This window comes from Ursus arctos, unplaced genomic scaffold (genome assembly GCF_023065955.2).
Source record: "Ursus arctos isolate Adak ecotype North America unplaced genomic scaffold, UrsArc2.0 scaffold_14, whole genome shotgun sequence".
Classification (NCBI taxonomy): domain Eukaryota; kingdom Metazoa; phylum Chordata; class Mammalia; order Carnivora; family Ursidae; genus Ursus; species Ursus arctos.
Window position 1 is genome coordinate 63980057 of NW_026622808.1, and position 15204 is coordinate 63995260.

The following is a 15204-nucleotide window of genomic DNA, read 5'->3' on the forward strand; positions in this document are numbered from 1 at the left end:
AAAATTGCTGGCTGGCTGGGAAAATGAATTCGATTTGAGATTTCTTGTTTTATTTGAAAAACGGAATCCATGACTCTGGGTCTGTACTTGTGAGTGGCAGCAGTTTGTGTGAAGTGAGGAGCTGTGACCCTTCAGAAGGTGCAGGGGCTCCTCTGTTTGTTGTGGACCTTGTCTTCCCATGTTGGTCTATACCGGGCCTGGGGCGGGGGTGGGAGGGCAAGGAGAGGGGTAGCTGGTCCCATAGACAGAGGTGGAGAGGTCAAAGAAGGGATTTGGGAACTTAAAGGATGAATAGGAGTTTATCAAGTGTAAAATGAGACTGAGGCAAGGGTGTCACAAGCAAAGGAATTAGGTTTGCCAGTGACGGTACAGTGGGGACGCCTGAGAACGGCGGGCAGTTGACAGTAGTGAGAGAAGTGAGCCCGGAGAAGCAGGCTGGGAAGTTGTGGCTGTGTCCCGTAGGGGATGTCCAGGGAGCCTTTAAGTTTGTTCTTAATATTTATTAGATTTTCTTCACATGGAAAGGTATAAAAAAAGGCTTATCATCTCCTTTCACAGATAATCCCTATAGACATTTTTATAGACATTTTTTAAAAATGTCCACCATGTTAGAAAATTGAGAGAGGTTCAAAATGAAGGTAGAAGCCACCTTTCCTGTCCATCTCATCAAAGTTAGTAGCTGCCAACAATTTGAGTACTTTAGTAAAAACTATGCCATACTACTGTCTAGATTTACATATTTCAAAAGACTTTTTTAAAAAGAAAGATAATACGTACTTCTTGGGAAAAAATTCAACTACTATGAGAAGTCTATAAAATAAGAGGGTAAGCCTTTTTGTGTAACCACTCCCTTATTGATGGACATCTCTTGGAGTAGACTACTTTTCCTCATAGAGAAAAAAGATAAGCTTAGTGTGGAATTCTTTCTCTGTATATTTTAGAGGGATTTAATACGAATGAATTAGAAGTGCAAGTTGTGGAGCTTGTAGAAGACCTTGGGATAATGGTCAGTCTGGGTCATAGCTGGGAAGGTTTGGACTTCACTGCTTTCGAGATGATTCTAGGGATAGATTTGTGGAGCGTTCTTACCCCATGGTGGGATTGGATCGGATCTGAGTTTTACCGTAAATTAACATTGAAAACAAACAGTCTCGCTTTTGGAATGAGTAAGTGCTGAGGGGAAGGCAAGAAGGGGCTGAGACTTCACCTGTGTTTCTGAGGAGATTAAGAGTCAGGGGGTAGTTACAGTCTCTGGACTGACTCTGTAGCATTCTCTGGGAGACCAGATACCTTCCAGCGCCGAGGTTTTGATTCAGGGCAAAGAGTTGGCAGAGAACTTGATTAAGGCCTGCACTCTGCCCTCAGGACTTGGGAGATTGGAGTCTATCCTCCCTGGGCCCTTGGGTCTCCTTGACTCTTAGATGTGGGATTGGGTTAGCTGGTTTCTAGAGACGGTGCTGAAATTTTGAGCTGCTCTTTTGCCTGTGTGTGTTCTCAAGTGTGTGGTAGTTCTTGGCCTCAAGGAGCTTGCAGTCTAGTGTTATTAGACTGTTCTCCTCTCCACTCATTCCTGCCTGCTGCAGTATGAGGGTATTACCTGATGAGCATGAGAAAGTGACTAATAAGAAATGGCAGCAATTAGGCCATTTTACAGTGGCACTTCTCAGTGGGGTGGAATGGAAACCTCCGGAGAGAATCTTTTTTTTTTTTTTTTTTTAAAGATTTTATTTATTTGACGGAGAGAGAGACAGCCAGAGAGAGAGGGAACACAAGCAGGGAGAGTGGGAGAGGAAGAAGCAGGCTCCCAGCGGAGGAGCCTGATGTGGGGCTCGATCCCAGGGACCTGGGATCACGCCCTGAGCCGAAGGCAGACGCTTAACGGCTGAGCCACCCAGGCGCCCCCGGAGAGAATCTTTGTCTTAGCCACTGTCACCTTCCGTAATCGTCCTTCAGATAACCCTTTCACGAACTGTGATTTTTCTCCCCCCGCCTTTCCAGGTTGATTCAAAAGATAGTTCTCGTAACTCTGCGAACTCTGAATTTGCAGCTGAAGCGGAGGGTCAGAATGACACAAATGAGGAACCAAACAAGGTGCAGAAAAGGAAGAGGGATAGATTGCGAGACCAGGGCTCTACAGTGATCTACCTGAAGGCTATCCAGGGCATCCTGGGAAAGTCGATGCCAAAAAGGAAGGGAGAGGCTGCCACGAGGGCAACACCGACCAAAGGAGAGCGCCCCAGCCGTGGAGAAGGGCCAGCCAGGAGTGTCACTGTGTCTCCTCCTCAGAAAGGGAAAGAGTCAGCCCCGGAGGTGAGAGCAGAGGACGAAAAGCCTGCCCCGGAGAGGAGCAGCTTCTGCGACAGGAGAGTGGTGATAGACCCTCAGGAGAGACCCAGCGAGGAGACAGCTGGTGACCGAAGGACTGTCATTGACAAGCACTCTCCAGCCCTCGAGTTTTTGGATGACTCTGACTCTCATTTAGAAAGCCAGAAGGTGAGTCGAGCTTACACCAAGCATGGGGTTTTTAATTCTCTCACTGCTATGTATTTGGTCTTTCTAGTTTAATCCTGAGTGTTACCCATTAAGAGCAGCACAGCACTTACCGAGGACTCCAGGACAAACTGGTGGTTCTTTTCTAAAACACCTTTCAGAGTTACTAAGAAATCTCAATCCAGTGCTATCTTTTTTTTTTTCTTTCAATTTAGAATTTATATGTTCGTTAGGATATGTATCTGCTTGTCTTAACAAAGGCTAAAATAACAGTGACTTAAAGAAAATAGAAGTTTGGCTTGAGGAGGAGGGCTGCACAGCGTCAGGGACCCTGGTGCCATCTGTCGTGATGCTTTGCTGTGTGTCAACCCAGTCTCCGTCTGTGGTCTGAGTGGCTGCTCGGATAGGCCCCTGAGGATATTACGTTGACATACCAGCTAGTAGAAAGGGGAAGAGAGAAGAGGAAAATACACTCCCTCCCTTTCAAGAGCTTGACTCAGAAGTTGTCCACATCATTTCTGCTTAGCTCTTGACGAGAATCTAGAAACCTGGCCAACACTGAGCTGCAAGAGACTCTGGAAATTAACTTTCATCTGGGAGACTTATATCCAGATCACTTTTATTGCTCGTGAAGGAAAGAACGGTATTGGAGGGAAACTAGCAATTTTTAACATAGTTTATGACGGGGGTGGGGGAGGAGGAAGCATTCCTCTGTTGTACCCATCTCTGCTTCTCTTTACGCTCTTTAATGGACGCTCCTTGAATCTCTTTAGCTCTTTCTTCTAGTATTTACCTCCGTATTTCTGAATAATCTTGCACTGTGTATTGATTTTCGAGTTGTAGACATCTGTGGACTGCCTACTTACAAGATGAGAATTTAGTTCTCCACACTAACTTCGGCAGGACCATACCCATGAACCTGTGACCTCTCCTTCTAGCAGCTCCCTGTGTTGTTGTCACACAGTTTCTGGCTAAATCTCGTGAAGATTTATTATTACCACGTTCATAGCGGAGTCACCTCGTATACTCTGATCACATTTCCTCTCGCACAGTTTATGTTCCTTGGAGATCATCATTGCCTTGTTTTTTCCTTTAGTTTTCTCTGTACCTATCACTAATTCATCCCCAGATTGCTAGTGCCATAAAATTCTCCTCGATATTGTTAAAATAAGTAATCCCATTTTTCTTCTTGGAGGTGTACCTCCCTTAATTGCTTCCTTAGAATTCCCATTTTTTCCTGTTTTCTTTCATTTTTGCTTTCTTTATGAGTAATTAAGGTGAGTGTATATAATATTTTTCCCCATTTTTGACATAATTTCTAAGAATGTTAGTGTAATGTTTTGAGTATTCCTTTTTTAGAGCATCTTGTTCTTGTTTTGAGGTTATCGTGCCTTCTCTTTGAGAATTCATGCCTTTGAGAATATTATAGGCTTGTTTTGACGTTTCCTTCTACTTTCTACACTACTTTTTCTCTGAGTTTCCTTCTGATTTTTTTTTTCTTTTTTTTTCTTAAGTATTTGGTTTCTATCTTTTATGGTAGGGCTCTACTGAGATGTGTTTAAAGATGGAATTTTAAAAAGCTGATTGAAGTTCTAAGTGTGTGGATGGGCTTATCAACTGCTGGTTTCAACATAGGCTGATGACCCTGGGTAATTTTGTGGGGGCCCCAACTGGATCTGTGGCTTCATCTTCAGAAGAAGTACTCCCTGGGAGAAATGCTCCACTCCCCCACATAGGAGGCACACATCTGGCTGGTGCTGCTCTGAGAGTCAGGTTGAGGGAGGTACCTGGGTTCTCACTGTCCAACATGCGATGGACTGTCACTCTTGATTGTGTGTCCATTGCTCCTGATTATTCCATAGGCTCCTTGGCTCAGCTTTTCTAAGTGTGAACCGTAGTCTTTTGCTGGGTGGGGAAACAGACCCATCTGCACAGGATGGGAGCAGGGATCTCGGGACCTAACTTCACAGATTTCCACCTCCTTCTCCTGTTTCCATCTTCAGCTTCACCTTCTTTTCAGAGGTCTGTTACCTCCAATTCCTGAGTCTTTTGGGGGGTCCTGTACTGTGACTCAGCCTGATTCTGGGTTTTTCTCACTGCAGGCTTAGGCCTTCTGTGATCTGCTTAGCCAATAACCATTCATCTATCTACTTTCTAGCAGCTGATTTTTATTTAATTCGCTTTGCTGTTTTTCTTTATGCTTTCTCTTTGTAGGTTTACGCCTTTTCAGGTCATCTCCTATAATTTTCTTCCTTCCTTCCTTCCTTCCTTCCTTCCTTCCTTCCTTCCTTCCCCCCTCCCCCCTCCCCTCCCTTCCCCTCCTTTCCCCTCCTTTCCCCTCCCCTCCCCTCCCCTCCTTTCTTCCTTCCCTTTTTCTTTTTTTCTTTTCTTTTCTTTAGAGCATGCATACAGAGGGTGGGGGAACGGGACAGAGGGAGAGAGAGAATCTTAACCCATGCCCAGTGCGGGGCTCAATGTCACGACCCTGAGATCATGACCTGAGCTGAAATCAAGAGTCGGACGTTTAACTGAGCCACGCAGGTGCCCCCATTTCCTATAATTTTCAAAGGGTTTTTTTTGGTAGGAAAGGCAAAAACTACATGGGTTATATATAACTGGAAATCCCAAGAACAGTAGGTTTTGTAACCTACTTTTTCTGCTAACTCTCTGATGGGTGCGTTTTCTGTCTGATATTGATCCTGCTCTTGTTGGGCTGCGTATAATTCCCCTTGTATGGACGAACTTCCCAAACTTATACACCCGAACTCCTATTCGTCAGGCTGGACATTTAGATTGTCTTCGTTAGGTGTATATTTAGAGGCAGCGGGATATGGTGGGTAAGCCCTGAGTGTTGGGATCAGATAGTTTGGGCTCCAGTCCTGGCCACCTGAGCTGTGATTGTGAGAAAGGCACTTAACCTCTTTGAGCCCCAGTTTCTTCTGTGTAAGAAGTTAGAGTTCTTGAAATCTTATTATGGTTAAACAAATGAAGGGACCAGCAAACTTATTCTGTAAAGGGCCAGATAATATTTTAGGCTTTGTGGGCTATATGGCCTCTGTTGGAACTGTTCAGCTCTGCTGTGGTAGCATGAAAACAGCCAGAGACAGCATTTAAGGCAACGGGCCTGACCGTGTTCCAGTGAGACTTTGTTCACACCAATAGGCAGTGCATTGGATTTGGGTTGTGGGCCACAGTTGGCAGAACCCTGAACTGACACATGAAAATACTTTGCTCAGTGCCTAAGTGTATAGTAGGACCTTAATAAATGTAACTTAAAATTTTACCATATCGGTGAGACTGTAAGGCAATCACGAACATAGGTAGTGTCCCATTTTCTCAAAAAGAAAATCCAAAAACCTTTTCTCGGCCAACTTGACCATATAAGCCTTTCAGGGTGGGGCGCCTGGGTGGCACAGTGGTTAAGCGTCTGCCTTCGGCTCAGGGCGGGATCCCGGCGTTCTGGGATCGAGCCCCACATCAGGCTCCTCTGCTATGAGCCTGCTTCTTCCTCTCCCCCTCCCCCTGCTTGTGTTCCCTCTCTCGCTGGCTGTCTCTATCTCTGTCAAATAAATAAATAAAATCTTTAAAAAAAAAAAAAAATAAGCCTTTCAGGGACTTAGATGACATAATTTTAAGTCTGTTTATGGCATGTATTTCTAGTTACACGTGCATTTTTGAATTCATATTTTTTCCCCACTCTGCCATTTTCCCCATTCTCACATTTCATTAGATAATTTTATTGGAACTTTTCACATGTCTTTGACATGATCGTTGTTGCCCCTGGAGTTCCTTTTGAGTCATGTAGCCTGATTTCCTGACCTTCCCTGATAATAAAAACGAGAGAATCTGACCCAGGTCTGAGATGGGACGTGGGAATTGGTATTTTTAAACAAATACCCCTGGAAGATAGAGAACTTTGGGAAGCAATTAGAGGACGTCATCTACTCTTCCTTCTGATTTGGAATTTTTAGTTATTTTTATTTTAACTTTTTACTATGGAAAATTTAAAACACTTAAGAAAATTACCCATACACCCGTCACTCATCTTCAACAATTAATTCACTGCCAATCTTGTCTTTTTTTCTCTCCATGATTTTTTTTTTCTTAGTAAAGTAGGCTCCATACCCAACATGGGGTTTGAACTTAAAACCCTGAAATGATGAGTCACACATGTTCTGTGGTCTGAGCCAGCCTGGTTCCCCACTCCACAAATTATTTTGAAGCAAATCCCAATTACTGTATCATTTCATCCCTAAATATTTCATTGTGAATCTCTAAGAGATATAGTGATCTTTAGGGAAAAAAAAAAAAAACATAATTACAATTTTATTAGACCACATACACACATACAGCATCCTTAATAACATCAACGGTCCAGTCATTGATTAAATAATCCTGTTTGTTTCATGATATTTTTAATTTGTTTGAAACAGTATCCAACTAAAAGCCATATGTGGCAATTTCTAAATTTCCCAAGTCTCTTAGTCCCTATAGATTTTCATCCCTCCCATCGTGGTATAATTTTTCCATTGTAAAAAAAATAGGACATTTGTCTTATAGTTTTCTGCAGCCAAGATTGTGCTGATGAGATGTAGCACTTTTTGAATCCGTGTATAATTCTGTCCCTGGAAATTTGTCCCCAGTTGCCAATAGCTGTTCCTGTCACACTCAGGCAGTTTGTGGTTCATTTTTTCTGGAAGTGCATTTTGGGATTGCTACCATGTAGCAACTTCCAATTATTTTTCAGGTTACTTTTTGAGTAAATAATATTCTCGTGTCTCGAAAATAAAAAAATAAAAGCTATTTAGTGAAAAGTAGCTTTCCAACCTGGTCCTGTGTTGCCCTATTCCTCCACCTGGGTACCACTCAAGGTGGTCTCTCAAGTACTTTTCCAGTATCTCTTTATGTGTAATCACTTAACCATATTGCCTTTTTTTTTTTTTTTTAAAGATTTTATTTTTTTTGAGCAGAGAGAAATCACAAACGGGGTGGAGAGGGGCAGAGGGAGAGGGAGAAGCAGACTCCTCTCTGAGCTGGGACCCCGGTGTGGGCTCAGTGATTCCAGGACCGAGATAATGAGCTGAAGGTGGACCCTGAACCAACGGAGCCACCCAGGTTCCCCTACTGTATTGCTTTTTATTTTTATTTTTTATTTTTTAAAAATTTGAGAGAGAGAATGAGCCCAAGTGGGGGTTAAGGGGGAGAGGCAGAAGCAGACCCCGCTGAGCAGGGAGCCGGACCCCGGGTTTGATCCCAGGATCCAGAGATCACGACCTAAGCCGAAGGCAGACACCTAGCCGACTGAGCCACCCAGGCACCCCCTGTATTGCTTTTTAAAAGTGCTATTTAAAAAACAAGAAGTGATTTTGAAAAGATTTGTTAAAAATGATGTCCAGCCGAACTGTGAGGTCATATCCCCTAGGAATAATTATTAAATCTGGTACATCTTTTTGCCTAACCCTGCCCCTTCTTTAAAAAATGAAAAAGGGAAAAAGGGAAGTAGGGAACCTTCCTGTAAGCATCCAGCATTAGCTTGGTTGAGGTCTCTTTGGGGTCATTTGTCCTCCTCACATAAAAGAACAGGAGACTTTGTAAGAACTGGATATAAAATGATGCCTCCTGGGGCACCTGGTTGTCTAGTTGGTTGTGTCCAGCTCTCAGTTTCAGCTCAGGTGCTGATCTCCGGGTCCTGGGATCAAGCCCTGCCACAGTCTCTGTGCTCAGCAGGGAGTTTGCTTGAGATTCTCTTTTCCTCTCCCTCTGCCCCTACCCCTGTTCTCACTCTCTTTCTCTCTAAAATAAATAAATCTTTAAAAAAAAATGATGCCTCTTTTATGAGGGATTATTTTTGGGGACAAAACCTTTCTGTGTACTTACTATAATTTTAACCAGGTTAACTTGTTATTTTAAAAAGGTAGAATTTTCAAGAGCTGGATTGCAAGGGTGGTAGTTGCATGTTACTGTATGTGAGAATCGTTTTAACTTTGAGGTGCACATATACAGAAGTGATGATTCTAGTATGTCTTATTGGAAAAAGGAAAACAATGTAAGCTCTGGCAATACTGCGTTTTTTAATTATCTGGGTTGGTAGAAATTTCCACCATAATTAAGATGGTTTTTGAAGGATTTTTCTCCTTAGAGATTAACTTTTTAAAAACTTTTTTTTTTTTTAAGATTTATTTATTTTAGAGAGTGCGTGCATGTTTGGGGGGTTGGCAGATAGAAGAAGGAGAGAAGTAGATGCCCCGCCGAGCAGGGAGCCTGATGCAGGGCTCCATCCCAGGACCCTGAGATCATGACCTGAGCTGAAATTGAGTCAGTTGCTTAACGGACTGAGCCACCCAGCTGCCCCAAAGCTTTTTTTTTTTTTTTTTTTTTTTTTTCTTAAGTAAGCTCTCTGTTTGATGTGGGGTTTGAATTCACAACCCAGAGATCAGGAGTTGCATGCTCCACTGACTGAGTCAGGCAAGCACCCCTTGAAAAGCTTTTTATGGGAAATTTCCAACGTACTCAAAGTAAATGGTCTAGTGTTAATAATTCCCCCAGGTGCCCGTCACCCAGCTTCAGGAGTTCAGATTAAATTATAAATGTGCTGCAATTTAAGTTATCTTGCATTTTGGAAAAAATTCTTGTTTGGATATTTTTGTTATTCAGAAAAGGAGTAGCAGGAAGAAAATCTGAAGTAAGAAAGTATCATATGTGAAGTTTATAATTCATTAACATTGTTGTCACCAATATTTGTTTCCTTTTAGAGTGTAGGTAGTGGTATGGATGGCTAATACAGACAGTAGAGACAAAAAATTTTGTTCCCATTTTAAGGCGGTAATTAATTTATCCATCATGCGCCTTCGTAGTGAATTTTTCGTTATGCGAATTGTATTTGCTTATACAAATATTTTTAGGAAAAGAGCTCTGTAAGGCCTCTTGCTCAAGCCATCTGGTCCCTGTGGGTATAGATGGTTTCGTTAACCAAAAGAAACAAGGGCCCTTAAACAGTCATTTTGCATGAATTGAGGTCTGTGTTTTTACTGTATTTCTCAAACTTCGTTTGCATCCAAGTGACATGGAGACTTAAATACAGAGTCCTTGGGGACCTGTTGAATCACAATATCACAGATGAGCGTGGGGTAACCTTAAAAAGTCCCCAGTTGGTTCTGATGTGAAGCTAAATTCAGGAGCCATTGCCCCATTTATTCTACAAATTAATTCATCAAATATTTGTGAGCACAGTATGCCAGGCACTGTTGTAGGTATCTGGGAGACATGAGTGAAGAAGAAAAAAATTCCTGACCTTGAAAACTTCCATTCTAGCAGGGCTAAATTGATTTAAAGTAATGTATAGCTGGTTGGTTCATTTACCGTTGCCATGCAGTGGCTTGAATTAAATGTTTTAGTTTGCTCCCAATTTTGTGAGTGAGGAATTCAGAAAGGTCTAGACAGGGCAGGTCTTGCTTGGGGGTTAGGGTGTTGTTCTCTCACGTGCTTCTGACACTCCAAAAGCCTGGCAAGGGCTGGATGGGCAAGATGCTTACTCACGTGGCTGGCAGTTGAGGCTGGCGCCTACAGGTGACCTCTCTAGAATATGGTGGGTGTCAGGGTGGTCTGGCCTCTTCCCTGGTGGTTGACTTCCCTGTGAGGAGCAAGCTGACAAAACCAGGGGGAAGCCACAAGGCTGTTCTGACCTGCCGCTGTGTCCTGGTGGCTACAAGCGAGTCACTAGATTGGCCCAGGTTCAAGGGGGAGGGAAAGGGTCACAAACCCCACCTCTCAATGGGCAGTTATGTAAGGAGAATTTGCAGACACATCTTAAACTCACCCATGATGGTGTGGTTTTGCATTTGAAATGTTAGAGACGAGATATGCTGGGTGCTGCTTTTCTTTAAAATCCCCAGTACACAGTGTGTTCTAGAGAGAGCAGTTTTTTCCCAAAGGGATCATTCAGAAAGGGAGTACAGGTATAGCATCCCCTTTAGGGATTTTTTTTTTTAAGATTTGTTTATTTATTTTAGAAAAGAGTGAGTGTACGTGTGCACAGCGGGGAGGGGCAGAGGCAGAGGGTGAGAGAATCTCCAGCAGACTCTCTGCTGAGCACAGAGCCCAACACAGGGCTCGATCCCGTGACCCTGAGATCATGAGCTGAACCGAAATCAAGAGTTGGACTCTCGACTGAGCCACACAGATGCCCCTAAGGATGGTGTTCTACGCTTTGGTCACAAATTTCATCCCTGAACCCGATAGACTGCTTATAGCTGTAAGCTGGCTCACAGAAATTTGAAGGAAACCAGGCAACAAAGTAAGCTAATGAACCAATGCAGAGCTTTCACCGTGGCTGGAAGAACAAGGCAGAGTTTGTCCTGCTGATGACTGAGTATGAGAGGCCGTCTTCACACCAGAGAGCTCACCCATTGTTTGTTTTCTTTTCTGCAGCCTAAGGAGAGGGAGGTGGTGATAGAGCACACCTCTTCAGGAAGTGACTGGTCTGACGTGGATGAGGTCTCCACTGTCAGATTCTCTCAGGAGGAGCCCAGCTCGCTGAAACTCTCCGCAGTTCCAGAGCCTTCTGCCTTCTCCACTGACTATGTCATGTACCCGGCTCATTTGTACAGTAGTCCGTGGCGTGACTACGCCAGCTATTGGACCAGCAGCCCCAAGCCTTCTGGTTACCCCTCCGTGGGCAGCAGCAGCAGCAGCAGTGACCCGCTGCAGGCAGGGAGGAGCAGCCGGGGCCTCCCGAGTGATTATTCCCCTAACTCTGCAGGGAGCTCCCAGAACACCTCCAGAGACCAGGAGGTGACCGAGGAAGGCAGATCCCAGAACTCCCGTTCATTTCGTTTCTCCAGAAGCTCCGAAGAAGAGGGGAAGGAGAAAAGAGCGCTCCAGGAGGAGGCGCCACCTCGTCCCTGCGGCGGACACGCATCCAGCTCCCTGCCAAGGAACCATCGGGAGTCAGGCCCGGAGGAGGGTTTCATTGACACCCACTGTCACTTGGACATGCTGTATTCCAAGCTGGCTTTCAAAGGGTCCTTCACCAAGTTCAGAAAAATTTATAGCAGCTCCTTCCCTAAGGAATTTCAGGGCTGCATCTCTGACTTCTGTGATCCTCGGACACTGACAGATTGCCTGTGGGAGGAGCTGTTAAAAGAGGATCTGGTTTGGGGAGCCTTTGGCTGTCATCCTCATTTTGCACGTTACTACAGTGAGAGTCAAGAGAGAAATCTTTTGCAAGCGTTAAGGCACCCCAAGGCTGTGGCATTTGGGGAAATGGGCTTGGATTACTCGTATAAGTGCACCACTCCTGTCCCAGAACAGCACAAGGTAATGAGGCTGTCCGTGGTTTGCTCGCAGTTTTCGTTCCTCTGTCAGTTGTTGAACCTAACAATAAATGTTTCTCTACTTTTGGATCTAGAGAATTTAGAACCCTTAAAAATATAATTGCTCTTGTCCAGACCATCAAGATGTCACTTGTCAAATACTTCAACTATTTCTATACTCTTTATTATGTAGGAGAGGGGGATAGTTACTCTTTGACATCTTATGGCTAATGATATATGTGGCAAGACATTTGTTTTCTTTCCTTCTTGGGGAAACAACCAGTTTTATGTTTGTTTAATTAAGCTATATTTTTATTCTGGTTTTAAAAGTTAAGTGTGCCCATAGCAGAATATTTGGAAAATACAAAACTGTAAAGAAGAGAATTTCCCATCCCACCAGAGATGACAACTACTGCCATCTTATAATGTATTTTTCGAGCGTGGACATTTGGCAGGGGAAGGGAGGTTCCAGCATTTCAGTGAAAGTTTCTGATTTGGGAAGGAGTACGGCAAGTAGAAAGACCCTCCCACCTTGTCCCTGCTCACACTGCCAGGTTGGTTTTGTTGTAGAATTTGCTGTGTGCAGGCTTCCTGCTGCTGCCTGGTAGGCTGGGTCTGCATGCCCAGTATGCTCCAGGCCCTGGTGAGTGGGTGTGTGGATGCCAGCCTGGGCAGAATTTAGCAAGCCGGCTTTCCCTTTGGCACAGTCCCCAGCACAGCTCGGTCAACCTCTGCTGTGCACTGATGCTGTGCCCCATCGCTACTGGCATCTGCGGTTAATGGTGAATTAAGAGAGGGAATGTTCTAGAGGCAAAAGGTTTCTTAATTTTCCCTTGACCAAAGCGAAAATTCAGTGACAGTGTGGTACTCTCCTGACAAAGCAGAAGGCTCTAGATCTTTATATACCTTTAGGAGACAGAGATTCCAGTTTGAATACAGTTGTCCATGGCAACCAATGGGCGAGCAAGGCTTAACAGTTAATTTACATAAGAAACAATTTCAGGTGTTCGTATCGGAAGGATCTTATTTATTTATTTATTTATTTATTTAGAAGATCTTATTTGAGAGAGTGAGAGCAAGCATGAGCAGGGGGGAGGGGAAAGGCTTGAGGGAGAGGGAGAAGCAGACTCCCTGCTGAGTAGGGAGCCCCATGTGGGGCCCAATCCCAGGACCCCGGGATCATGAGCTGAAGGCAGAAGCTTAACTGACTGAGCCACCCAGTTGCCCCTGGAAGGACCTCTTTAAGATGGGTTTTCTAGGACCTGTTAAGGTTACTAAATTTGGAACAGGAAAATTTTGACTTGATCTACTTTCAGACAGGTAGGTGGGATTTTATTTGTGTGAATGTTTCCAGTTTTCTCTTTTATCTAATGAGTTTCTAATGTAGTGTTTCTATTCAGAATTTGTTTTGTCTTACACATTCATACAACCTCTTGCCTGTCCAGAGTTCCTTTTCACTGTTAATATTAGGAAGCTTGCAGTTTCTGGCTTGAGGTGGTCATATATATATTTGTCAGAAGTGAATGGAAATATAGCTAAATTTGAAAACCTAGTAAACATTTTTAAGAAAGTGAGAAAAAATCTTTAATATTCAGCTTTCCTGGCTTATTTCTCTGGCTCAAGGCAGGTGTGGTGTGGACAGGAGGACAGTTGAGAAATGGATGCCGGATGCCCTGAGGCCACTGGCAGGAGGAGGAGAGCATGGTGTTTAATTGTGTAGATGGTGTTTATAGAATGCCTGCCGTGTGCCAGGAACTGTGCCGAGTATTTCACAGTAACTTTTCCCTTGATTAAATTATTATGGCATCAGATCTGCATATAGAGGCACATGGGACACGCTGCACCACAGACTAAACTGGAAGTTAGCACAGAGAGTGATGAGTAAAATCTTGTGGCTATCCTCTGGCTTGGTGAGATGGGACTCAGGACCGGAAAACAGGGATTCAGAGGAAAGAAATTGCTGGCAGTGGTAGGGCAGCACTCCCTGTAGAGGATGGAAGATAAGATATTTCTGCAAAACACTAAAGACTCCCAGGCGGACTGAGGAAACGGGTACCACATTCTTGATGTAAATATACACTTAGGCCCCAGAGCGAGAGGGGTGGTACCTAGCAACTGTACTAGTTGGACGTCTGCACTGAGTTACATTTGCCTAAAAGTTGAGTGGTTGACAAGTTCTTGGTGTGTTCCTGCTGAATATTTTACCTGGTGAAGGGAAGAAGAAAAGCTGATCTGGTGAAGTGGTAGGGTGCCAGCTCTGGCATCACTAGAGAGAACTTGGTTTCTGTTACCTAATACTTTCTGGAAGGTTTGGAAAATAGAGGAAAGCAGAAAAATTGGGGAAAAATCAGTAGTTATTTTGCTACTCAGAGCAAACCTCTGATAACTTTTTCCTTGCTTATCTGTGTGTTCATAGATTTAATAATTTTTTTTAAAGATTTTATTTATTTGAGAGGAACAGAGAGAGGGAGAGCATGAGCAGGGGGAGAGGAAGAAGCAGACTCCCCGCTGAGCAAGGAGCCCCGGGGCTCTATCCTAGGACCCTGGGATCACGACCTGAGCCGAAGGCAGCCGGTTAACTGACTGAGCCACCCAGGCGCCCCTGGATTTAACTCTTTAACTTCCTATTTGACTCCTCAGAGTTAGGTTCTGGATAGTTCAGCTATGCGTTGCACACACCAGCCAGTATGATCATCAGAATCTCTTGGTATCTGGGCTTCAAAGGCCGGGGAGGATGGACTGGCCTTGCCTACCTGGGCTGGCTGATCCAGCTGCTTCTTGTGTTCGACTGAAATTAATTATTGGGGTAATAGGTGTGCAGGAGTCACCGGGCCACCCCCAGGAGAGACTGACTGGCTCAGAATCCCTGGAAATAACGGATCCGTGGGAAACCCAAGCTCATGCGGGCAGAGGAGGCGTAATTATGCTGGGTAGGTAACTTACCTACCCTTCATTCTCCACTGCTCCCTGCCAGCTGGGTTCCCGGTGAGGACAGCTGCCCTAGATAGCTCCAGCCCGGCCACGCGGTCCTGCCTCCTGTCAGGTCTTCTCCTGTCTTCATGTTTTTGAAATTTGGATGTTTTACAAAATGCTATATATATATTTTTAAAGATTTATTTATTAGAGAGAGTGAGAGTATGAGCCAGGGGGAGAGACAGAGGGAGGGGCAGAAGCAGACTTCCCCACTGAACGGGGAGCCCAATATGAAGCTCGATTCCAGGACTCCGAGATTATGACCTGAGCTAAAGGCAGATGCTTAACCGACTGAGCCAGTCAGGTACCCCTCAAACACTATTTTTAATGTCTTTGTTCCTTGTAGGATTGCAAGGGACAAATGGCGGCATGTCTAACAAGGTCCTGTCTTAGAAGCAAGGAAATGTGTGTTGTGTGTCCATGCTTTTTA

The 15204-nt window shown here is 44.3% G+C and overlaps 1 protein-coding gene across 2 annotated transcripts in view; it reads left to right on the forward strand.

The window, feature by feature from the left end:
- The window catches only part of TATDN2 (TatD DNase domain containing 2), a 31828-nt gene that overhangs the window by 6379 nt on the left and 10245 nt on the right, over positions 1–15204 (forward strand). For both annotated transcript variants that reach the window (XR_003316854.4, XM_026501355.4), the window contains exons 3-4: positions 1999–2493; positions 10918–11805. Coding sequence is in view for 1 of the 2 variants with exons in the window: in XM_026501355.4 (XP_026357140.2) it covers positions 1999–2493; positions 10918–11805 (1383 nt within the window). In the remaining variant the exon portion in view is untranslated. The remainder of the gene's footprint in view (positions 1–1998; positions 2494–10917; positions 11806–15204) is intronic.